The 26,396-nt window shown below is 41.9% G+C and overlaps 1 protein-coding gene across 1 annotated transcript; it reads right to left on the bottom strand.

Annotated features, from left to right (window-relative positions):
* Positions 1-1,580: 1,580 nt before the first annotated feature.
* On the bottom strand, positions 1,581-18,895 carry ZFP28 (ZFP28 zinc finger protein). Its single transcript, XM_025368302.1, has 8 exons — positions 18,598-18,895; positions 18,111-18,202; positions 10,771-10,897; positions 10,501-10,596; positions 9,276-9,439; positions 8,534-8,648; positions 8,110-8,205; positions 1,581-4,700 (listed from the first exon to the last, which is right to left on the bottom strand). Exons 1-8 carry the CDS (start codon positions 18,803-18,805, stop codon positions 2,992-2,994), a joined length of 2,607 nt encoding a protein of 868 aa, XP_025224087.1. The 5' UTR covers positions 18,806-18,895; the 3' UTR covers positions 1,581-2,991.
* Between the last annotated feature and the right edge of the window lie 7,501 nt (positions 18,896-26,396).

The following is a 26,396-nucleotide window of genomic DNA, read 5'->3' as shown; positions in this document are numbered from 1 at the left end:
ATTACTGTTTGAAAAAACCTCACATTTATAATGTTGGTAGGTCATGCTATCCAAGGAGATAGGAGATGAAGTGACACTGCTAATAATGATCAAGGACCTGCTTTCCCACAGTAACACCATTCCTGGATATTATCCAAATTTTGTATTGTAATCTACCTATGAGCCAGGAAAATGTGGTTTCATTAATATTCTTCTGATTAATGAGGTTAAGAATTTCACGAATTTTGGCCGGGCGCGGTGGCTCAAGCCTGTAATCCCAGCACTTTGGGAGGCCGAGACGGGCGGATCACGAGGTCAGGATATCAAGACCATCCGGGCTAACACGGTGAAACCCCGTCTCTACTAAAAATACAAAAAATTAGCCGGGCGTGGTGGCGGGCGCCTGTAGTCCCAGCTACTCGGGAGGCTGAGGCAGGAGAATGGCGTAAACCCGGGAGGCGGAGCTTGCAGTGAGCTGAGATCCGGCCACTGTACTCCAGCCTGGGTGACAGAGCGAGACTCCGTCTCAAAAAAAAAAAAAAAAAAGAATTTCACGAATTTTCTTTATTCATTTGGATTCTTCAGGGTGATTTGCCTACGAGTGTGTATAGCCAGTTGTTCCCCACTGCTCTGTATATGTAACAGCATTCTGTTGTTTTCTCTAAATTGCATACATTTGCCTTCAATTGTCTTTTACAAGTTTTTGGTGCCTTTCACCATGCTGAAGTTTTAGATCGTTGCATAGCCCAACTTGTTCTCGATTTCTTTATGGCTTGTAGGACTCTATGTCCTACTTGATAAAAGGTTCCCTTTTTCTACATTTGCCTCTAACATGTTATTTTATGATTAGATATGTCAAATACGATAGGCATATTTCTCTGTAAGGTGTAAATGTGCTTCTAACTTTTTTCTTGGAGAGGGTGGATAAAATTGTCAAAACATCATTTCCCCGACATTGAAATAATACTGCTATTATATACCAAAATCTCATATGCAAAGAAATCTATTTCAAAAATTTTGGGGAAGGCTGAGGCAGGAGAATCACTTGAGGCAAGGAGCCCAAGACCAGCCTGGGCAACAAAACGAGACATAGTCTCTACAAAAAAAAAAAATTTTAAGGTTACAGTGAGCTAGGATCTTAGCACTGCACTCCACTCCAGCCTGGATAGAGTGAGGCCTCCATCTCTTAAAAAAAAAAAAAAAAAAAAACTCTTGCCAAGCATGGTGGCTCACACCTGTAATCTCAGCACTTTGGGAGGCCAAGGAGGGTGGATCACGAGGTCAGGAGTTCAAGACCAGCCTGGCCAAGGTGGTGAAACCCCGTCTCTACTAAAAATACAAAAATTAGCCGGGTATGGTGGCGGGTGCCTGTAATCCCAGCTACTCGGAGGCTGAGGCAGAGAACTGCTTGAACCTGGGAGGTGGAGGTTGCAGTGAGCTGAGATTGTGCCACTGGCACTCCAGCCTGGGCAACACAGTGAAACTCCATCTCAAAAAACAAAAAATTCTTGCTATTCTTGCCTAATTATGCTTCCCTGTTACTGTCAAAGTAAATACATCTTACTGGGACTGAATTATAATTTACAAACATTTGAGCAATATTATTTCTTCTAGAAAAATATCATTTCTCCTTTTATTGACATCTTTACTTTTCAATATAGTTTAATAATTTCCTTTCACCTCTATTGATAAATGAGTTCCTTTATCATTTGTTTTCTTGTTTTTGATGTGAGAGTTGTATTACCCTCATAAAATTAGAATCTTTTATACATTTTTCTCTAGAGCAGAGGTTGGCAAACTTCCTGCTAAAGGATAGGGAATATTTGAAGTTTTGCGAGCGATATAGTCTGTCACAGTTGTCTAAAGCAGCCATAGTCAATAGCTAAACAAGTAAGCATGGCTGTCATTTGATAAAACTCTATTTACAAAAACAAGCAGCAGACAGGATTTGGCCCATGAGCTTTAGTTTGATAACCTCTGCTCCATAGCAGGGATCACACACATTTTCGGTGTAGGATCAGACAGTAGATATTTGGGCTCTGCAGGCCACAAGGTCTTCTGTCACCACTGCTCAACTCTGCTGCTGTAGCCCAGTATAAAGGTCAAGGTATAAATCAATGTGTGGCTGAAGCCAACCAAACTTTATTTACAGACGCCAAATCTTAAATTTCATATAATTTTCATGTTGAAAATATTCTTTTCACTTTTTTCAACCCTTTAAATTTTTTTAAAATTCTAGATCATGGACCATACAAAAACAGTCAATGAGACTGTGGCCATGAGTCATAGTTTGCTGACCCCTACTCTGGATCAGTTTACCTCACAAGGAATGGTTCCTTAAAAGTTTTAATATAGTTCATTTATAAATGTGATTTTTAAACAGGTCAAATCTTGCGGTTTTCTAATTCTTGAGTAACATGTCAGTTGTTTTAACTTTATGCATATAAATCTTGCATTTTTTTCTGATTTTTTAAATTCATTTGTCCCAGGTGGCCTATTCATTCATGGTCCCTAGACTTTCTAAAACAAATCAAGTCAAATGTAAAGTTTAATTTTCTCACCAACAAGGTCACATCACCTTACATTCACACAGGGTCAGATGGAAAGCCACAAAACTAACTTGGCATTATAGAATCAAGTTTTAAACCAACAAAGGCAAAACCTCACCCACTACTGGAGAACGCTGTTCCTGATCTAAACTGTGCTTTTTCCTACCCTCATCCTACTGCATCGTTTTTTAATCAGAGCTGACTACTGTAACTTTTCAATGTTCAAATACAAAGTTTTTAAAAGAGCTAAGTTTACTGAGCACTTAATATGGACCAGACATTGTGCTGAGCACATCTCACGCATTAACCAATTAAAGAAACTACAAGTTTTACAAGAGGAGTGAATAAGTTACATTTACACTCATGTGAAGAACAAACTAATAAGGGACAAAAAGAAAACAAAAGGGCAGGGAGATGGGGTTTTAAACTGCTGGAGTACTCAAACAGAAATGACGTCTTGAGGCTATGGTGATGGGAGGGAGGATGGATTCCAGAGAAATTTGGGAAACAGATCCACAGGATTTGACGTGGAAGGTAAAGAGGGGCATGTTGACGACTCTCCAGTATGAATTCGCTGATGATGAGCTAAGTGTGCAGTTTGCCTGAAGACTTTTCTGCTTTTCTTATAGTTATAAGATCTCTCTCCAGTATGAACCCTCTTATGTTGATTAAGGTGTCCAATTTGGATGAAGGTTTTCCTACATTCCTTACATTCATATGGTTTCTTTCCAGAATGAATTCTCTGATGTACACTAAGGGATTGACGATGACTAAAGGCTTTGCCACACGCACTACATTCATAAGGTTTTTCTCCAGTATGACTTCTGCGATGACAAATAAGGGAGGATTTTGTCTTGAATGCCTTTCCACACTCAATACATTCATAAGGTCTTTGGCCAGTGTGCAGTCTTTGATGTTGAGTACAGGATGAGTTATCACCAAAGGCCTTCCCACATTCTATACATTTATAGGGTTTCTCACCAGTGTGAACTCTCTGATGTTGAATGAGGTGTGTGGTCTGGCTGAAGGCTTTACCGCATTCCTTGCACTCATATGGTTTCTCTCCTGTATGGGTTTTCTGATGCTGTGCAAGGTGAGCCTTCTGGGTGAACGCTTTACTACAAACCTTACATTCATAGGGCTTCTCTCCAGTATGGATTCTCTGATGAGTGGCAAGCTGAGAACTGATGCTGAAGGATTTTCCACACTCCCCACATTCAAAAGGCTTCTCCCCAGTATGAATCCTTAAATGACTGGCAAGGTGTATATTCTGCCTAAAAGCTTTTCCGCACTCTTTACACTTAAAAGGCTTTTCTCCAGAGTGTACTCTTTGATGTTGAGTGAGTGATGCATGATGGCTGAAGGCCTTCCTGCAAACATCACATTCATATGGTTTTTCTCCAGTATGAATCCTTTGATGTACAGTAAGGGAAGAACCATACCTGAAGGATTTGTGACATACATCACATTTGTAAGGTTTCTCTCCAGTATGAATTCTCCTGTGTTGATTAAGCCCTATGTGGTCACTGAAGGCTTTCCCACAATCAATGCAATCAAAGGGTTTCTCCCCAGTGTGATAGTATCTCCAGTGACGGATAAGGGATGTGTTCTGGATGAAAGCTTTCCCACACTCAATGCACTCATAGGGCTTCTTGCCAGTGTGACATCTCTGGTGTCGGGCAAAGGACGAGCCATCACTAAAGGCCTTCCCACATTCGTTACATTTATAAGGTTTCTCTCCAGTATGAATTCTCTGATGAACAGTAAGAGATGAGCTCTGGGTAAAAGTTTTCTTACATTCATTACACTTGAAAAGCTTTTTTCCTGCATAGATGCCTGTCTGTTTTATTACCACTGAACTTTTTTGAAAATTTTTAATTGAATCACAATTATGAACTTTCTCTTCTGAATCGTCCAAATGGAACCATCTTCCAGATTTGTTATACGTACGTTCTCTTTCCTTAGAGAGGGTTTTGTTATGAGTAATTGGCTCTTCCCTGAATTGTGTCTCTTGACCTACTGCAAGCTTCCTTCCAAACACACAGTCAGAATCCCAATTTTCTCTGAAACTGGAACACTCAAGTTTAGTGTTTGAGGTTCTGTCTGTTTCTCCTTCAGCATATGAATCTTGCTTTGGAAATAATTCCTGGGTCTCACGTACAGATCGCTGGCCTGAAAGACACCAAGAAAACACACATTTCCTTTTTCATGTGCTAGGAAAAAGGAATCTGCCAAAAGGAAAACTAGTGAATTAATTCACTGATTGGTGAATTCATCAACATACATTTTACACCTCTAAAAACTATTACATTTAGGGCCAGGCACAGTGGCTTATACCAGTAATCCCCATGCTTTGGGAGGCTGAGGTGGATCACTTGAGGTAGATCACTTGAGGCCAGGAGTTCAAGACCAGCCTCCACAACATAGCAAGACCCTATCTCTAAAAAACTTTTTAAAAAATTAGCCAGGCATGGTAGTATGTGCTTGTAGTCCCAGCTACTCAGGAGGTAAAGGCAGGAGGATTGCTTGAGCCTAGGAGGTTGACATGGCAGTAAACTATGATCAGGCCACTGCACTCCAGCCCGGGCAACAGAGCTAGTCTCTGACTCAAAAAACAATAATAATAATTTTCACATTTTCGTGGCTACTTTCACAAGCCTGAAAACATCCTCAGTTCTCTGGCCATTCCACAATGAAGGCTTGCATTTTCTCTTTTTGGGCAATAAATATTTTTCCAGCTTTATTGAGGCACAGTTGACAAATAAAAATTGTATATATTTAAGGTATAAAATGTTTTGATATTCATGGTGAAATGTTTACTACAATCAAGCTAATTAACATATCACCTCACATAATATACTGTCACTGAATTGTACACTTTAAAATGTTTAAATTTTATGTGTCCTTTTCTGTAATAAAAATATGTAAATAAAACAAACATGTAAAAAATACGTAAAATAAAACAGACCACACAGCAAAATACAGAAGATAAGAGAAAGGTAAGGAAAGAAGGGAAAAATGAGAAGGAAAGAAAGAAAAGGAAGGAAGGGGATATAGGAGAGAGAAATAATAAGTTACAGAAGCTCAAACAAATGTATTATATTATTCAAATGGGACATCTATTCATTTTTTAAAATCTAGGAGTGAAACAAATGAAAAAATCAACAAAGTACATGCTTCTATAAATGAAGAGAACTCCCAAGTTAAGCTACTATATAGTAAGAAATACCATTTGCAAACTTCTAGACCACAGAAAATTGGGGGAAAATTTTATCAAACTTATAAAAAAAAAGCATTCATATCAATGTTGCATAAATATAGGAAAATATACAACCAATAGAAATGTGAGTAATGAGTATAAACACACTATGAATAGAATACAAACTCTAAATAGATTTAAGTGCACATATTCTCAACATCATAAGTAGTTGGGGAAATGCAAATTAAATAAAACATTTTTCATCTAGCAGCGTGGCAAAATTATTTTCAAACTACAAAATAGCCATATTGGTGATGATGTCTAGAAACAGTATTCTCATATATTCTTTACCAATGGTACAGCAAAATATCTATGACACTTTAAAAATATGTATGCTTTGACCATGCAGATTCATTTCCAAGCATATATCTTCAAGAAATATTCTGACATGTAAGCAAGAAGATACATACAAACTGGACCACCGTTGATTATAGGTAAAAACTGGAGAAGACCTCCTAAATGTTTAAATATCCTCAACAGTAAATAATTTAAATAAATTATGTATATTCGTATGTTATAATACTAAATAGTCATTAAAAATGAAGTAGAACTATGTGTGTTAAGTTGTTAGGCACACAAATAGGATAAATCACATTAGAAATAATACACTGGACTATATAAAAACTGAAAAATTTTACGTGCCATAATTTTAAAAGACCTAATTAAAATAAAAACTCTTATTGCCATAGGTGAAAAATAGTTTGAGACAATATATCACAGAATTAGTATGCTTATATACATAGCAATCACTGAGACTGTTAAGAAAATATTTAACACACAAGAGAACTGGGTATGAATGACAGACATTTTACAAAAAGATAAAGAGAAAAACCAAATTTACAAAAAAATGTTCAATTTCTTTCATAAAAATGTTAGTGTATAATCTTTCAACAAATAATGAGCACAAGTTTTCATGTAAATAACCAGTGCTTTCAAGATGCAATTAAACTCATCCATCTAATTGTTGCTAGTCACCAAAAACAAACAACTCTCAGAGCCCAGCAGGTGCTCATATCCAGGAATACAGCAATCCCCAAAATGTGTAGTTTTCACTTAACTTGAAAAATCTATTCTATCTTTAACACTAAGAAATGTAAAGCAACCTAACTGAGCAATGACATACACAATGTGGAATCTACATGAAAAACATGTGAATGCATAACTGAATGTACACTATAATTTCTACTATGTGAAAAATGTGTTTATCCTAACTTAAATGGGTCTAAGGTGTATGTTGTGATAAGGTCATGGTTTTCTTTTTTTTTTTTTTTTTTTGAGACGGAGTCTCACTGTGTCTCCCAGGCTGGAGTGCAGTGGCCGGATCTCGGCTCACTGCAAGCTCCGCCTCCCGGGTTCACGCCATTCTCCCGCCTCAGCCTCCGGAGTAGCTGGGACCACAGGCGCCCGCCACCTCGCCCGGCTAGTTTTTTGTATTTTTAGTAGAGACGGGGTTTCACCATGTTAGCCAGGATAGTCTCGATCTCCTGACCTTGTGATCCACCCGCCTCGGCCTCCCAAAGTGCTGGGATTACAGGCTTGAGCCACCGCGCCCGGCCTAGGTCATGGTTTTCTATTCTTTTGCCAAACTAAACCATTACATTTTCTACAAACCATTATTTCTATGGAAATTTCCTTTCTTTCCCTTGTGTATCAAGAGGAAAAGATCCTTTACTTCCGCCTTCTTGCGATTCAACTTCTGCCCACCTGTCCTACTAAAACATAGAAGCCATTGGGAACAACATCTCCTTTGTTTCTGTAATGCCCTATTTGAAATTCTGCAAACTCGACTTCATGCAAGCTATCCATAAACATGTCTTATCCTTTCCATTACAGTAATTCACTGATGGTTTACATTTATGTGTAATTCTCCGTTTCCAATCGCCTGCCAATACTCAGCAGAGTGGCTCAGTCACATAACTTTCAATTGGTGGTTCTGACAGGAATGGATGCATGATGAAAATAATAGGCTATTTAACCATAGAAGAGAAAACCTTTGGAAGTCAGCTCAAAAGTGCATCAGGGTCCGGAAAAGGAAGTGAGTAGATGATACACATCCCAGTTCCTCATTTAAGGAAGTGAGTGGATGATACATGTCCCAGTGGTCAAGAAAAAAAGGAACTTCAGGGAAATGGGAGTTACTGGAGAAAAGGGAGCAAAGGAGGAGGAAAGAATTATTTGGAAATCCTGGAGTTCAATTTTCTTTCCAGACCCAGAGAGCCTGGTAAAATTTCCTACTGTATATTAGTGAGGATGCAACCTTTTTAATAAAAGCTCTGCTCTCTCTCACAGTGACTTTTCCACATTAGGCTCTCCTGCACTCACCTGATAACAGGCTTCCTGTCAGTTCTTGCTTCACCATCCAGGGCTCCTTTTCTTGCTGTAGTAAAGAGACTAAATCTGGCTTAGCCACACAATGTCCTGCAAAAGTGAAAAGAGAGGAGGTTTGGCCAATACTCTTGCCATCCTAAAATTGAGAACCACTCCTTGTTGATAGAAAAGTGTTACTGCTGAAAGAAGCAGTAAAACAGGTGAGTAGGATCTGAAAGACACAGAAGATAACGCTTTAAGCATAACAAAGACACCATCTTTCACCTCTACAAATGCCAAATTCTTGTCTTAGGAATCCACAACAAAAATTCAGGCCAGCACGTCAGAAGACACTCCCTCCCTCCTCCATAATTCAAAACTGGTTTGAAAATGGAGGTACCCAATGACAGATTCAGATATGGGAGAAAGACATCCTTACCTGCTGATCCCAGGTCACTATGGTTCTCCCATATCCCATTCTTAGAGAAATTCTTCTGAGCTGGGTGTAGCTGCTGGGGGAAGTCAACAGCCAGGTTTTTGATAGTCACCAAGCCCTGCAATGGTAAAAGCACGTTTTTTAAATCAAACCATGTTCATGAACCCACCTGGTCCCAGTGGGATGGACTGTGTCCACACACTGCAAAAAAGGCACTCCATACCAAGAACTGCAACTTAAGTTCTGGTACACCAGGTCACATAATGATAGGGCTTAGTTATAGCATATATGTTTGGGGAAAAATACAGAAAAATAGGAGAAACTTTCTGCTATGGAGAGTTTGTCATACTTACACACAGTATGAACCTTTTAACACAGACGGAAGGCTTTCCCATATTCATACAAATTATTCAACAAGTCCACAGAGTTTCTCTCTTGTATGAAATCTTTGATGAAAAGGAGGGGTCGATATTCTGCTCAAAGCTTTCTTACATTCATCGCCAAGTCAAACATTTCTGACCTTGACAGATTTGTTTGTAATTCATTACAACTCAGTTTCCCCCTCCACTGTTCTTATGTGTATTGAGATTAGGCACTCTGTTCTGAGGGGATAATCTGTCTATAAGAAGTATTGTATTCAAATGAAAACTTCTCCTATAGTTATTGTAGTCATGGTCTCTTCCCTCAAGAAGAGTTTCCTCATGAAGGATACTTCCTCTTGCCTGAAATGTGTCTTCTGACTTACCGGCTGTGTGTCAAACAGAGCATCATAATCCCAGTGTTCCCCTAACAGGGAGTACTCCAGATTATAGCTTGTGAGTCTCTCTGTTATCACTGCCTGGGATAGCTTTCCTTCACAGAAGTCCTTCTTGAGAGGTAACTCCTTGATCTTCCGCACAATCTTCAAGTCTGAAAGATATAAAGAAGGCGAATATATCTTTTATCGTGTTAGTATGAAGAAAAATTCCAAAATGTAACCATTAAATTAAAAGCCACAAAAAAGCATATGATAGTCACTTATTTTTATGGAAGAAAATGAAAAGCAAATCGTTTTGAAAGCTTTCTTATATTACTAGCAATATTCAACCAACCCTACATTCCTAAATTTGTGTAGCCATAGTCCTAAAGGACACAATAAGACCTTTCCCACCTAAAAGCTGAACAAGAGTTCACATTATGTTTTTAGCAGAAGACTGGAAAAAGCAATTAAAAATCAAGAGATAAGGGAGCTCACAAAAAAAAATGTATGATAAAATGTCTAATATAAAGAGAAAGTGGAGGCTATAGAAAAAAACTGCTATATGATCCTTATTTCAGCTTTAAGTCAACTCTTTTTCACTGTCCATTTCACCTAGCAAAAATTTCATCTCTATCTCTACGTACCTCCTTTTTTTTTTTTTTTTAAATTACAATGCTAACTAATAAAAGTCCAGATCCTGGCCTTAAAAATGTAAGTCTTCATAATTAACTAGTCTCAACAAGAGATGAAGGATCTGCAGGAAGAAAAAACAGTTTTATGTCATTAAACTAGCTCGAAGTATGTGATTTCATATGATGTTAAATTGGAAACTTCACACAAACATTCTTGTTCTCTGATGCCATATACTGACCCATGTGAGTCACTTTAATTTATAACTGTCAGTAACTTGTCCTGGTGTCAATGCAAGCGTTTCCTTTAAATGTGAATTGAACAAAGAAACCTTGTAAGATTCTCAGTTCTTTAGAAACTGTTACCATTTCCTATTAGGATAAAACCTCTGAAAGAAATCTATAATTCTAATTCCTTGTCTTACTTGATAATCTGCTGTTCTAGAAATAAAAGATGTAGTTGAAATTTCTGTATTCCCAAATAGTATAAATAACAGATACTGCAAGAGGCTTAGGAAGAGTCTGTTGAAGATGCTGCGTGTCTGAGGCAGCTGAACTGTGACCAGCAGTGGCCTCACCCTACCTGGTTCTCCCACACTCACCTGGGCACCAGGCTCTTGTCATTTTTCTCTTCACTGTCCAAGGCTCTTTTCCTTGTTCCAATGAGGAGATCACATCGGGCTTAGAAACACAAAGTCCTAGACACATAAAAAACAACCTGGTCACATACTGTGTGGCTGTCCAGACTGAGATGCAGTCCCCTTGGCTTGACGCGAGAGGGCAGTGCAGGTCTTGGTGATAAAGGCATGAAAGGCTTCTAGGTCAAGGAAGTGGGTAGGGTGAGGGGTGGAAAAAGGAGTGGGAGCCCTTACCCAGCGATGCCAGGTTCCTGTAGTTCTCCAACATCACCTTCCTGTATAAGTTCCTCTGATTGGGGTTCAGCCACTCCCACTCCTCTTGGGAGAAATCTACGGCCACATCCCCAAATGTCACCAAGCCCTGAAATGATATAACCATGTTCTTGCTCAACCAGTGCTCATGCCCCGACATGACTGGGGGGCTGTTATAGAAAGAAATGTGTCCCCTGACAAAACTCCTACATTAAAGTCCTATTCCCCAGCACTTTTGAATGTGACTGTATTTAGAGACAGGGCCTTCAAAGAGGTAATTAGGGTTAAATGAGGTCATATGGGTGGGGCCCTAACCCAATCTGACTGGTGTCCTTATTAAAATAGGAAGAGATACCACGGTGTGCAGGCACAGGGAAAAGGCCACATGAGGACACAGGGAGAAGACGGCCGTCTGCAAGCCAAGGAGAGAGGCTTCAGGAGAAACCAAACCTGCAGGCACCTTGATCTTGGACTTCCAGCCTCCAGAACCTTGAGAAAAGAAATTCCTGTTGTTTAAGACACCCACTCTGTGGTATTTGTTCTGGCAGCCCTAACAAACTAATATAGGGGTCTAAAGATTCCTTGTCTTCATTTTGAGTAAGAGACTATAAACTCAGTACTCTGGAGATCTAGTTAGGTATTATACAGCTAGCCTCATTCTGTCTTTTTTTTTTTTTTTTTTTTTGAGACGGAGTCTCGCTCTGTCGCCCAGGCTGGAGTGCAGTGGCCAGATCTCCGCTCACTGCAAGCTCCGCCTCCCGGGTTCACGCAATTCTCCTGCCTCAGCCTCCCGAGCAGCTGGGACCAGCTGGGACTACAGGCGCCCGCCACCTCGCCCGGCTAGTTTTTTTGTATTTTTAGTAGAGACGGGGTTTCACCGTGTTAGCCAGGATGGTCTCGATCTCCTGACCTCGTGATCCGCCCGTCTCGGCCTCCCAAAGTGCTGGGATTACAGGCTTGAGCCACCGCGCCCGGCCTGCCTCATTCTGTCTTAAACTCCAGGGAAAAGAGAAAAATATGGAGACAGCCTCTGCCTTTGGAGAACTTGCAGTTTTGTGGAGTGAAAGGAGGCAGCCGCAAGAAAAACCCCTGACATCAATTCAAAACTATAAATAACGAAGACTAACTTGTTCTATGCACAATAGGTACTACAGCACTGTCCAGCATGGGGACATTTGAGTGGCCTGAAGCAGCATAAGAATGGGGCAATAAACTTGAGATGAACCTCAAAGCATCAATATTATTCATGACTAAACTGGGTTCTAAGAATTTCTATTTTTACTGTTAGTGTTCAGTAGAGGTTCATTTAAAAAAATCTAGCAATATTCTTTTTCTAAAATGAATATGTAATAAGAATGAAAAACACTATAATGTTTTAAATTAATGAAATGCTTTTAAGAACCAAGGTGCCGTGTTGGAGAAGCTAGGCATTACGAGGAGCTATCAGGAGCACGTTTGCTAACAGCTCGGCATGAGCAGGATTTTCCTGACCGATAGGCAAGATGGGCTGCTCAGCTCCTGCTGGCAGATTTTTATGCAGCGTAGTTTTACAGTTTCAGCCTACAACTCTGATACGTTCCAATGTATTTTAAACATTTATTCAGTTGCAACTCTAATCCCAGGAACCTGTGGCTAACAGAAGGCAGATTTAAATGACTAGCAGCTGTGAGATTTTCCAAGTCTAAACTTAAATGAACATGAAAAACAGTTGGACTACCCCAAAAGCTGAATTACAAAACCTCACTTGGTTACCTAATGCCTCTGTGCCTCAGTTCCCCAGCTATAAAATGGAAAAGGCAACAATACTAACCTTATAGATTACGTTTTGGATTAAATGAGGCAATACATACACAGCACTTAGAACGTGCAAGGCACAATGGAAGCATGCAGTGAACATGAGTTATGATGATGCTGACTGTCATAACTCTCATTCATAGGGATGCTCCCTCTGCTTGTCACCCTTGACCTATATGTTTTCAGGCAGTCCTCGCCCAGTCCCCGTTTGTATGTTCTAGATAGAAAAGGCCCCATACTATGAACTGACCACTGTACGTCTGCATGAAGCCTGGTGAACCTGATAAGGTAAATTTCAAGTTCCCTTACTGAGCCTTGAGCTCCCTTCAAAGTATCCAAGCCAACCCTGTCTTGGAAAACACACCTAGATGATGCCCTGGACCCCAATAAAAGCTCCAGCCCACAGGTCCCTCCCTCCCTCTTGGTCCCCACCCTTTGGCTGGGCATGTGTGTCTTGAATGTCTCTGGGCCCTTCCAGTAAGCCCTGCAAGGTGTGCTGGTCACCGTTCTCTGGAATCTGCGAGTAATAAATAATCTTTTTGCCATTCTGCTCTGACTGTCCCTCACCATGCTGCATCTGACTACACAAAACCTAATTTAAATACCTCACTTAACAAACCACAACACCAACCAAAAGCTGAACCTTTTAAAGATTCACATTATTCTACTAGAAACAAAAGTCCCTTTGAGGTTTGAATTTCTGCTGAATAATATACAATCACATGTTCTTTAACCTGCTACCAAACTTTAAGGACATTTTTAACTGAATTGTGTAAAGATAGGTCAAAAAGGTTTTGTAAGTGATATCCCGATTTGAGTGAAGATCAACTGCAGAGGTAGTGGAATCAGTCAACTGCAGAGCTACAGTCTCGATGGTAAACTCATGATGGAGAAATCTCCTAAGCTGGGGACTGAAAGGCCCCCTGCAGTGTAAACCACGAGGTAATACTTGCAGGAAACAGCCAAGAACTGCTTAATGTCCTTGAGCAAAAGACACACTAATATGGCTACCTGAGCAAGCTAGTCTAAAACAAATGCTGGTCAGCTCTCAGCAATAATTTTGCAAGTTGAAGCATCTTGGCATAAAAGAAGAGGAACTTATTTGCTTGCCAAGAAGAATCAACCCTAGTTTCCCAGGTTGATCCTGTTTATGCATTAGTGATCTGCTTTTGTATCAGTGGTTTGTTAAATGCCTTCAATTTAATAATGTACGGGGACCCAACTTTAGCAACATACATACATCCTCCTAAGACATTTTCTGTTTTTTTCGGACAGCTCTTTATGTACAGAATCAATGACTTTTGTTTTAAAAATGTCTTTTACTGTAAATAACAGCAATAACAATAGCTGAAAGCACTTACAACACTTCAGACACTATTCTATATACTTATATATTAGCTTATTTAATCCTCACAATGATCCTAATAGTCAGTACTATTACTATTCCCATTTTACAGATGAGGAAATACTGAGCTGTAACATGCCCAGGATCACAGTCAGTCAACTGTAGAGCTGGGTTTTGAACCCAGGAGTCTGACTCCACAGTCCATGCTCTTAACCTCCACTTCAGGTGTCAGCAAAGTGTTTCTGTAAAGAGCCAGAAAGTAAATATTTTAGGCTTTGTGGGCCACATGGCCTCGGCCACAACTCTTCAATTTTGCCACTGTAGCACAAAAGCAATCACAGATAATATATAAACAAACAAGTATGTTGTGCTACAATGAAATTTTTTTTATGGACACCAAAATGTGACTTTCATTTAATTTTCACGTATTCTTCTTTTGATTTTTTTCAACCACTGAAAAATGTAAAACTCATTTGTAGCTTGTGGGCCACACAAAAGGAGGTGGTGGTGGGCTGGATTTGGCCCATAGGCCATAATTTGCCCAGTTCTGTCCTATATTACACACTTTTTTTTTAAAGTACGCCATCTAAGTGTCTTACCTGTAAATTTCTAAAACCGTCATGGTGACATGAGGATGCTGCCAGCTAACACTAGTAAGTCCTTACTGTGTGCCACGTACCTCGTTTCAGGCACTATACACAACTTAATCCTTACAAGAACTGCTTGAGGCAGGTCTAATTATTTTCCTCATTTTATAGATGAAGAAAATGTGGTCACTTGAGTTGCCTGAAGGTTATGCAGTGATTAGATGCTAGAGCTAGCATGTGAACCTAGTCCATGACCTTTGACCACTTTGCCATTCTACTTCTATTAAAACTTTCCACTCTGATAATAGCAGTAATACTTAGTATCCATTCACCCTGATAGTGAAACAAGTTCCAGGAGAAAACACGTTTTCAGATAAAAATAAAAAGAACTTTCCCTAACTGATGTCTCCATCAACCTACTTAATTTAGATGGAGATAAAACATTGTCAAATGTGCAGGTCCTGTTCTTATTCCTGTTGCTGCAACATAAATATGCAGACTTCAAAACAGGTTTCACATTTTTACACTATACCACAGAGAAAATATTATACAGGCACAGAATCTACTCCTGATATAGGCATCTGATGTAAGTTAACTCATCTTAATACACATATGAACTGGGTATGGTGGCACATGCCTATAGGTCCAGCTACTCAGAAGGCTGAGGCAGGAGAATTCCTTGACCCCAGGAGTTTGAGGCCGTAGCACACTACAGTTGTGCTGAAAATAGCCAATATACTCCAGTTGGGACAAAACAGTGAGACTCCCATCCCTTAAAAAAAATTATATATACATATACATATATAAAAGTATATATACATATACCTATAATATATAATAGATGTAATATATATTATATATGTATGCATATTATATATGTATGTAATATATGTGTATAATTTATATGTATATATGTGTGTATGCATGTGTTTATATATAAAATATTACATATAATTATATATGTAAACACATTACATATATTCTGTATTATATATACATATATTACATAATATATACATACATATATACATATAATATATAAACACACACAGACACACGAAGATAGAGACATTAAAAGAATACAAACCAACAAAAAATAAAAGCAACTTTACACTTACAGAAAAATATTTCTGTTGAAATTTCATAGAAAAGAATGAACAGGAAGTACTTTATAGAAAAAATACACTAAAAAGATTTGTTTCAATTCAATTCAGTTAACTTTTGAAACATATGAATAAACATTTATTTGGTAATAACTATTTTTCCTGATGAAGTGTACATTTTTTCAAAGCATGCATTTTTCAAAGCATGAATTATAGCTTTTGAGGCACCACTGCTGTTCTATCCAAAATAATAATTTTAGAAGTATTCTGATTTCACATAAGCTTAGGAAACCTTAATCCATGAGGAAAGAAAAACTTCTAGGAATGTATTCACACAAATTAATCAGGGGCTGGGCATGGTGGCTCACACCTACGATTCCAGCTCCTTGGGAGGCCAAGATGGGAGGATTGCTTGAGGCCCAGAGTTTGAGGCTGCAATTAGCTATGACTGTGCCACTGTACTCCAGCCTGGGTGACAGAGTGAGACCCTGTCTCTAAAAGCAAAAAACAAAACAGAAAAACAAAATCAGGGAAGAAGCACATTTTCAGGTATAAGAATGACTATTCTAACACTACACTAAATATCAAAACACTGGCCACAAGAGAACTTTAAGACTATACTCAAACATTCATCCACCAAATATTTTCTGTATCAAACATTTGGGCAAAACTGCCCCAAATCCTTGCCTACGAAGTGTGACACAAGGTGACATGTTTGAATAGACCCTTCTGGCTGCTCATAGGGAAGGGGCTGTGGGGAGCATGAGCAGAAGCAGGAGGTCACAGAAGCACAGTCAAGAAGCTGACAGTAAGAGATAGGAGGACTTGGACCTGCTGGTGGTGACAGATGTGATGAAAACTGCCAGATTTTGCACATAATTTGCAAATAGAACTGACAGGATTTGCAACAGGACCAAATATGGAAGGAGAAGGAGAGAAATGAGACAATAATGATAAGGCTTTTGGACTGAGTAACTGAGAGGATGAAACGACCACTGACTAGGACTCAAGCTGTGGGAGGAGCTGGTTTATGGGAGACTCTCAGGACTTCGGGTCTGGACAGGCTGGCTTGAGTTACCTGTTAGACACCCAGGCAGAGGAGTGGAGCAGGATACACAGGCCCGCAGCTCAGAGGAGAGGTTTGGGCTCACAATGTGAATTTGGGAGGAGGCACCATGTGAGTAGGTTTTACAGACAAGGAACAGGCTAATATCCCCAGGAGACAGCATGCAGACAACAAAGAAAGGGCCAAGAGCAGAGTGCTGAGGCACACGCTGTTCCAGGTCAGGGAGGTGAGTAAGAACTGTGGCAAAAACTGAGAAGTCAGGAAGATGAAAGTCAGATGAGTGTGGGATCCTAGTAGCCAAGGGAAAAAGGGAGCCTACTGAAGGACAGGGATGAACTATTTGAGGGATTGGCAGCCACCTGTTTTTGTAAATAAAGTTTTACTGGAACACAGCCCATCCATTCATTCTTTGGCTACTTTAGCTCTATAAGAGCAGAAAGGAGTAGGCACAGCAGAGACTCTCAAAGCCTAACACATTTTCTGCTGTGCCCTCATCCAGCACAAGTTTGCCAACCTCTGAGCTATTTCAAATCCCAATGATGGTCAAAAAAGACTAAGAATTGAGCACTGCATCTGATAATGTGAAGATCACAGTAACCCGCTTAAGAGCAGTCTGGGCAGGTCAACCGGAAGCTGAATCATCTGTACATATATTTTTTGAGGCCCCAGTGGAAGTGAAATGGTTCATCTATTAATGAGCTAGCTATGATATTTATGGGACACAGCCAACAGAAACAAACACAACTATTTATTGGCATTTTTTAAAGCTACAAAGTCAAGTGGGAAAAAGAAAGCCTTTCATATTGCACCTCCTCTCCCTAAAATGTTGTCTTTACTGTGCCTCCCAAACATCTTCTCTCCCTTCAAGGCAAGGCTCAAAAATCACCTCCTTGGTAAATACGCCTACCCTTCCGCTAGAAGAGGCTGGAAGCCAGGAGCGCCTTGTAGTCCTCGCTCATAATACTTGGCCCAAGGATGATCACATTCTAGAATCTTGCTTGTTTCCTTGACATTGGGTCAACAGGCTGTGAGCTCCAGAGCAGGGAGTGGGGCTTAGCTATTGGTTTGTCCAGTGGCTGGCACAAAGTGGTCACCGAACAAACCACGTATAGCAGAAGGGTCTGCCGTGTTCCTCAAGGAGCACACTTCCTTCATCAGAGTGCCTCTGAGAAAAGCGGTACAAGGGAGAGACTGACTCATTTCATCAATCAAGAACGAAGGCTGACTGGAATGAAGAAGCAGCAGGCATGGAGGCCCTGGGCAGCTTAAACTTTTCCCTGTAGCCCATCAATTCACTAGAATGTGAAGAAATAGAAACCCGCACCCAAACAGGTCTCTTAAACTGAAAAATTTCAAGAAAATAAACAACATTAAGTCCCGAAAAGCAAGACTGCATTTCAGAGACGAGAGATGAAATGCCAACTCACCTGGGGCATGGCTTTAGGTTCAATTCCTGTCCCCGCAGCCTCCAGCTTCTGGTTTCTCTCCTTGGGAAGAGCAGTGTCCCTGGAAGGCAGAGCTGGAAGAGAAGGGAGTAGCTAGAGACCAGGTCTACACAGTCCCAAATCATCAGCCTAGAAACGTCCCTTCCTGCATGAGCAGGTGGGATCAGGTCATTACCCTGCCTAGGAACCGCCACAACGTAGAGATAGTTTTTTTTTCTCCCTGGGAGCACGAAAAGAGGGAAAGTGTCCAGTTAGAGTCACCCTGGGAAAGTCAACACCCTTTTACCGCGGCTTGGCGCTCTGAGTCAGTTGAGCTTCCAAATCTTCAGATTCCCCCGCTCCACCAGCTTCAAAGACCAGGGGCACAGTTCTCCAGCAACTGGTCCCCGAGTGCCCAACCCCCTCCCAGATCTCATCCCGAGATGAATTCGTCCCTGTCCGCCCGGCCCCAAACACCTGTCACTCTCACCTCTGTGCCCAGGCCCCGTAGTAGCCGCTCCTCGCTGGCCTTTGGTTGCGAGGCCATTCCTTGAGCGCGGCCTTCCCCGGGCAGGGAGCGCCAAGGTGGCTGGAGTCCCTGTCGTCGGGCCTCGGCCCGCCCGGGGCTTTGTGCGGGGGGCGCCTCTACCCCGAAGCGGCGTCGGCTCGCGAGCACCCGCGCTCGCCGCCCCCCGCATGTCACCCGAGGCCGCGCGACGCCCTCCCGGCCGGTCCCTCACAGACCCACACCCATGGCCACACCCGCCCGCCACGCCCAGCGCACAGCCCCGCGCGCGCTCCCCCAAGCCCCGGTATCCACGGGGCCGCGCCGCGGAGCCGCCCCGCCCCCGGCCGCGCCCCGCCCCTCCCTACTCCTCCCTACCCCTCCCCGCCGCCCCGCCCCTCCCCGCCGCCAAGCGCAGCCCGGCCCGACGCTCTCCCAGTGCGCAGCCAGCGCCGCCGGAAGTAGGCGGGACCTCCGCGCAACGCCCGCTGGGAAGCGTAGTCCCAAGCAGGGACAGAAGCGGCGGTCCTCGGAGCTCATGTTGCAAGATACGGTTTGGCCCCGGGCCTACTTAACGCCCGTCAGTCCTGCCCTCTGCGGGTCGCTCCCACTTGTCCCTGGACCGCAGCGCCGCATAAGTGGTTAGTCGCCAACGCCGGGCCTCGGTGTGGCCGGAAGCAGAGGCCGCCCTGACTACACACCCACGCCCCAAAGGCTTTTGGGAGTCGCGTAGGTGCAGCGGCAGGCCGAGTGAGGAGGAGCGGCTTGTGGAGAAAAAGGGTGCTTGGCTGTGACAGGTGTGGGGCCTGGGTGTCAGCTCCTTGCGGGAGCATCACTGCCGACGGGGAAGGGAAAGGCAATCCTAGGTGCCTCTGGAGTCCGGAGGATGACTCTGATGGGGCATGTATGTGGGCTAGGAAGAGATATAGAGAGCTTGTGGGATTGATTTTGGGTGCGCCCTCACCACCTCCCGTTCTCTCTGGCTACACGGGCCTCCCATCCTCCAAAATACCATTTTCCATTTTGTAACCTATGTATTTGCACGTCCTGGGTCGGAATAGTCTAACCCCAAATTTTCGTCAGGGCTGGCTCCTTTATGCCATTCACTTGTCATCGCCTCAGAGAGGGCTGCCTAACGTTTCAAAAATACCAGCCCTGGCGACCTCTTGAAGTTCCCTTCTTGTGTGAATCACGATCTGAAGTTAGCTGATGGATATATTCTTGTACATGTTTAGGACCGGTCTCTCCCCCAGGGGCCTTGTCAGAGCTGGAGAGCTTCATCCTGGGAGCCAAGGGCCTTGTTGGTTCACAGGCAGTGATGCTGTTACCAGTCATCACAGATGCACTGACCCCTGCATGCCCAGTCACACTGGACGCCTGGTCTCCTTACTGTTGAATTGATTTCCGTCAGGTTTCCTGGCCTCAGTGATAGAATTAAGATGACTTCTATCTCTGAATCCAAGGGTGACTGAAAGCCACAAGCAGCAGAAAGGACAAGCCCAGCATTTCTCTTCAAAGCACTTCAGTCTCATAGAAAAGGCTTCAGAGTCAGGTGGACCTAGCCATGTAATAGCTGTGGCAGACACTGCTGGTGGTCTCTCCAGTGTCTTTTTTGCACTCCTTCTGCAGCAGAACACTGATGCTCTTCAAGTGGCCACCTGTCTGGCTTATAATGCTCACCTCCCCAGTTTCCTTGTAAGGAGTAGTGGCTCTGTAACCAGTGAAATTTAAGTACAGATTTGCTGGGGGTTTGGTGGGTGTGTGGAGAGAGACACAGCTGGCATGTAACTCTGGCCTGTTGTCATCTCACACAACCGTCTTCCTGCTTGGGTATGACACGGGATGTCAACAGGTAGAACAGCTGTAGAGACCTGGCAAAGGGATTGTGACTAACTCAACATTCCACTGGAGGCTATATGATCAAACAGCAAATTGTTTATCATGAATGCAGAATGTGGGCAAACTTGCTTCTGTGCCTGCCACCAGAAGGTTTGCTGAAGGCAATCACTTCCTGGCGCCATGCTCCTTGAAGTTATCTAATGGGACATCTAGAGCCTATTGTTTGAAGAATGCAGTCTTGCAAGCCTGCTGTAAATCAAGCTACGGACCGACAACCACCCCCGCTTCTCCCTATTCACTCTACCTAATAAATATGAAGGGCTGTAAAAGCTCAGGGCCCTTGTTCACTAGAAGCAAGGAGCCCCCATATCCCTTCTTCCAAATATACTCTTTTGTCTTTGTCTTTATTCCTATGTTTGTCATCCTTTTTTCAGTCCAACAGGGATAGGGTCCGCCACAAACAGCCACCTTGACATCATGAGGATGACAGTTATGCTAAAGATGGCTTAGCAGGAAAAAAAAGAGAAATAAAGAACCAAATAAATAGTATTAGAAATGAAAAAGTGAACATAATCACAGAAATTTTTAGAATTTTACAAATACTATGATCGCCTTATCTCAATATATTTAAAACATGCAAGGGTTTACCAGAGAGAAAATTATAAGTACCAAAACTGACTCAAGAAGAAATGGAAAATCATTAAATAAGTTCTGAGGCTTTTCTGTGAATACCAAAGCAATAGATAATCCCTATCCTATAAAACTACACTGGAGAATTTAAAAACTAGACACCCTTGATACCAAAACTGGACAAGGACAGTAGGGAAAGAATTTAAATAGGGAAAGAATTGCCAATCTTCAATGACAACATACACATTAAAATCCTACCTAAAGTGACAATAAACATAGTCCAGCAATACCTAGAAAAATATGTCATATCCAAGGAAGATATGTCAGAATACTTTCATGTTCTGGAACATAAAGGCATCACCTATGTGGATAAAGACAGCATCCTGAGTTGATGGAGAAATGGCATAGAAGGAACCAGGTCCTTTGATGACATCATGGAGCACAGCTGTCTTCTTGCCATGACCTGCCACCTACCTACATGGGAAGCTGTTACTTGAGAAGGCAATAACATCTTCTTTATTGACAGAGTTGACAATATTTTTATTGTAGCAGTCACTTATTCTCATATGACTGCTATATGCTGTTTTCCTATTATATGGAGCTATATGTGTCCTTGTTCATATTTAGCAGAGAAGCAACAGAAACACACTAAAGAATTACGAAGAAAAAATTCTCAATATATCCAAATTTTTAGAGAGCTACAAGAATCATTTCATTATTAAGTTCTGATGCAGCAGGAAGATGACAAAATTTCTCACCTTAACCACCAGGAGTTAAACTGTGCTTTTTTATAAACCCAAAACTATAACTTTTTGAAAACAAAAACCAACAAGAAAGATGAATAATCTCCCTGCTGAATCATTTAGATTAAGCTGATACAACTTATGAACTACTGCCTATCTTCACATTTGCCATATTTATAAATTCTTTTATTAATTTTTTAAAAATCCAGTATAAAGAATAATATGAACTCACAATAGGCAAAAAGAATATTTATAGCACAAAGAAAGGATGTCATATGCTTAAGTGTCAGATATTTAACAAACAGAATGTACAACATAATGACACTTGATTTGGGAAATAATACTTAGTCCAATGAATTTAGTTATCCAGGGAATCTACTGATTAAAAATATGAATTTTCTGTAAGATCATAATTTCTGATTTTATATTTTTCTCTGGAGAGGCATTTTATGTTGTATGTCCATAGGGCCTTACCACATCATGGGACATAAGTCTTTCCTTAGTCACTCAGGAAAAGCCTTGTGATATCTGGCTAAGACGAAGTGGCAGTCTACTCCTGTCACTGGGAATTCGGTCAGCTTTCGATGAATCATCTGAGGGTGGAAGAGACACCTGAGCACAAGTTGAGTTTTGTTAGAAAAGATAAAAAGGAGACTGGATGCCAAGCAGGTAACCGACAGTTTATACTGCCAAGAATTTATCACAGGAGTGCCAGGGTGGGGAGCCTGTTAATATCATTCACCACTATTAATAAATAAGGATGAAACAGTTTCTTGAATCATCTCAATAGATGATTGAGATAAAATGCAGCTCACATCTGTGATTTTAAAAAGAAAAAGGCTTAGCAAACTAGGTATGGTGGAGAGCTTCCTTACTTGATAAGAAGATGGAATAAAATTATTATAAGCCCCAAATTCTTTCATTCAGCTTTGGTTAAAATGGTCTGTCAACATCAGACTGGAAAGAAAAGGTTTCCAAAGGTAGTTCTGAAAATGGAAAGCAGTGGCATAGACTTTGTCTTTTATTGTAAAGAATATTTACTCATAACTTACTATTAATTGGAAAATGGAAGACAAAGCCTCAGACCAAGAGGTGAAATCTCACTTAGGTTAGATTTTATGAGCCTACTTTAAAAGCAATAAAGTGATAAATTGGCCTTCATCAAACTGAGATACACAGCATGTGAAATAAAACATTCACTGGGCTTAAAAGCAGAATGGAAACAAAAGAAGTAAGACTAAGTGAACTTGAAGAGAGATTGATGGCAATTATCCAATCTGAAGCACAGAGGAAAAAAGTTGGGGGGAAAAACACTGCTTCAGAGCAATGAACAGGCAGTAACTAAAATTCAAAATACAATACCATTTCCGATTACGAATTTTAGCTCCAGATCAACTGCAAGAACAAACCAGAAATCCCAAGAGTACCCACAGACCCTGTGAAGGAAGGGGGAGACACCCCAAATACTGTGAGTGCCCCAACTTCGGAAATGGGAAAGGGAGATCCTCCTCTCCCAAATATACCCCACCCCAGCTGGAGAAACTGAAGGTCTGTTTGTGGGAGAAGTTGCTGACGTTTCCTGGAGCTGAGTCAATTTAGAGAGCTGAGCAAAATACAGGGGTAGAGAAGCAGTTGGAAAGACCCTGGGAGCTCACTGGGCCCTAGGCAGGCCATTCCTGCCTGACACCACAGGGATCCATTGGGAAGGCACCCGGGGAGAGGGGGAAAACACCAAAGGGAGAAGGAAATCTCCAGCTGCACTTTGTAGCACTTTGAACTGGGTGAGAAGCCTCCTGGTCAGAACTTGGGGAAGGGCATAGATCAGGTGTGCAGACTCCCCAGGTGGGGAAAGAACCAAGCCCTTTTCTTTTGCAGTTGGGAGGCGGGTAGCCTGGGGCAAGTTCTCAAGCCTGGTGCATCCACTGGCTGGAAACAGACTCAGGTCTGTTGGGGGGTCACAGTGGGAGTGAGACCAGCTCTTTGGTTCATGTGGGAGCTGGGTGAGGCCTGTGACTGCCAGCTTTCCCCCACTTCCCTGACAACCAGTATGACTCAGCAGAAGCAGCCATAATGCTCCTAGGTACACAACTCCATTCATCTGGGAATCTCACCCCCATCCCCCACAGCAGCCCTAGCAAGACCTGCTCAAGGAGAGTGTGAGCTCAGACATACCTAGTCCTGCCCCAACCTGATGTTCCTTCCCTACCCACCCTGGTAGCTGAAGACAAAGGGCTTATAATCTTGGGAGTTCTAGGCCCCCACCCACCAATGGTTCCTCTCCAAATGCCACAGCTGATGCTCTTTGGAAAGTGCCACCTCCCAGCAGGAGGCCAACCAGCACAAAAAAAGAGCATTAAACCACCAAAGCTAAGAACCATCACAGAGTTCATTCCACCCCACTGCCACCTCCACCAGAACAGGTGTTGGTATCGACAGCTGAGCGACCCATAGGTGGTTCACATCTCAGGACTCTGTGCAAACACCAGTACCAGCCCAGAGCCAGGGAGACTTGCTGGGTGGCCATATATATATGAAGGAAAGATACAGTCTTTTTCAGACAAACAAATGCTGAGAGAATTCACCACTACCAAGCCACCCACTAAAAGAACTGCTGAAAGGAGCTCTAAATCCTGAAACAAATCCTGGAAACATATCAAAACAGAACCTCTTTAAAGCATAAATCACACGGGACCTATAATACAAAAAATAAAAATAAAATAAAAAGCAAAAGTAAAGAAACCAAGGTACACAGGCAACAAAGAGCATGATGAATGCAACAGTACCTCACATCTCAATACTACCATTGAATGTAAATGGCTTAAATGATCTACTTAAAAGACACAGAACTGTGGAAAGGATAAGAACTCACTAACCAGGTATTTGCTGCCTTCATGAGACTCACCTAACCCATAAGGACTTCACATAAACTTAAAGTAAAGGGGGTGGAAAAAGGCATTTCATATGAATTGACACCAAAAAGAAGCAGGGGTAGCTATTCTTATATCAAACAAACCAAACTTTAAAGCAACAGCAGTTAAAAGAGACAGAGGGACATTATATAATGGTAAAAGGCCTTCTTCAACAGGAAAATATCACAATCCTAAACATATATGACCTAACACTGGAGCTCCCAAATTTGCAAAACAATTACTAATAGACCTAAGAAATGAGATAGAGATCAACACAATAATAGTGGGGGACTTCAATACTCCATTGACAGCACTAGACAGGTCATCAAGACACAAAGTCAATAAAGAGGTCTGGCACAGTGGCTCATACCTGTAATCCCAGCACTTGAGAAGGCCGTGGCGGGTAGATCACCTGAGGTGAGGAGTTCAAGACCAGCCTGGCCAACATGGTGAAACCTTGTCTCTACTAAAAACACAAAACTTAGCTGGGTGTGGTGGCAGGCACCTGTAATCCCAGCTACTCGGGAGGGTGAAGCAGAAGAATCACTTGAACCTGGGAGGCAGAGGTTGCAGTGAGCTGAGATCATGCCATTGTACTCCAGCTGGGGTGACAAGGGTGAAACTCCGTCTCAAATTTTTTAAAAAAGAAAGTCGATAAAGAAACAATGGAATTAAGCTATACCTTGGAAAAAATGGACTTAACAGATATATACAGAACATTTCATCCAACAACCACAGAATACACATTCTATTCAACAGCGCATGGGACTTTCTCCAAGATAGACCATATTATAGGCCAGAAAATGAGCCTCAATAAATTTAAGAGATAAGAAACCACTTTCCTAAAACAGTCCTTCTTTGAAATGTGCCTAGCATCCTATGGGTGGTGAGTAAAGCACTCCCTAGAGGTAAAATGCTGCTCTTGAGCACAGGTTCAGGAAAAGCTTTTCAGTCGTTTTGAGCCAAGGTTTTTCCCAGCAGGCTTAAACCCAACCAAAGGCCTTAAAACATCCCCAGGCACTAATAAAGATATCTAAGCAACTTCTAGCCTAGATGTATGAGCTGGGCTTGTGCAAGAATCACCACCCATAATTCTTCTGAATGACTGCAACAGAAGTCTACCTTCCTTAGAGCTCTCCCAGAAATACTGGTTATATTCCTTTCTTCAGTATGTGCATACCTTAGTCACAGTTCTTTTGGGGCTACTCTGCCAATTCAGCAGGACAAAACATGTTTACAACCTGGCAGAAGCATGAATCGGGTCAGGTCTAGGGAGCAGAGTAGCAGAAACTCATATACTATCTTTAAGTCATGGCCAAAGGATAACTCATGTTCAACTTCACCCATGTCTCAAGGAATATCTAATTTGATTTAAATGAACTGTGTACAGGCGGGATGCGGTGGTTTATGCCTGTAATCCCAGCACTTTGGGAGGCCAAGGTGGGCAGATCATGAGTCAAGAGATCGAGACTATCCTGTAGTCCTAGCTACTCGGGAGGCTGAGACAGGAGAATCACTTGAACCCAGGAGGTGGAGGTTGCAGTGAGCCAAGATCGCACCACTGCACTCCAGCCTGACGACAGAGCAAGACTTCATCTCAAAAAATAAAAATAAAACATGAACCATGCACAACCAGCAACACACAAAAAAACCTCATGGAATA

This window comes from Theropithecus gelada, chromosome 19 (genome assembly GCF_003255815.1).
Source record: "Theropithecus gelada isolate Dixy chromosome 19, Tgel_1.0, whole genome shotgun sequence".
Classification (NCBI taxonomy): Eukaryota; Metazoa; Chordata; class Mammalia; order Primates; family Cercopithecidae; genus Theropithecus; species Theropithecus gelada.
This window is presented reverse-complemented; position numbering and strand designations above follow the sequence as displayed.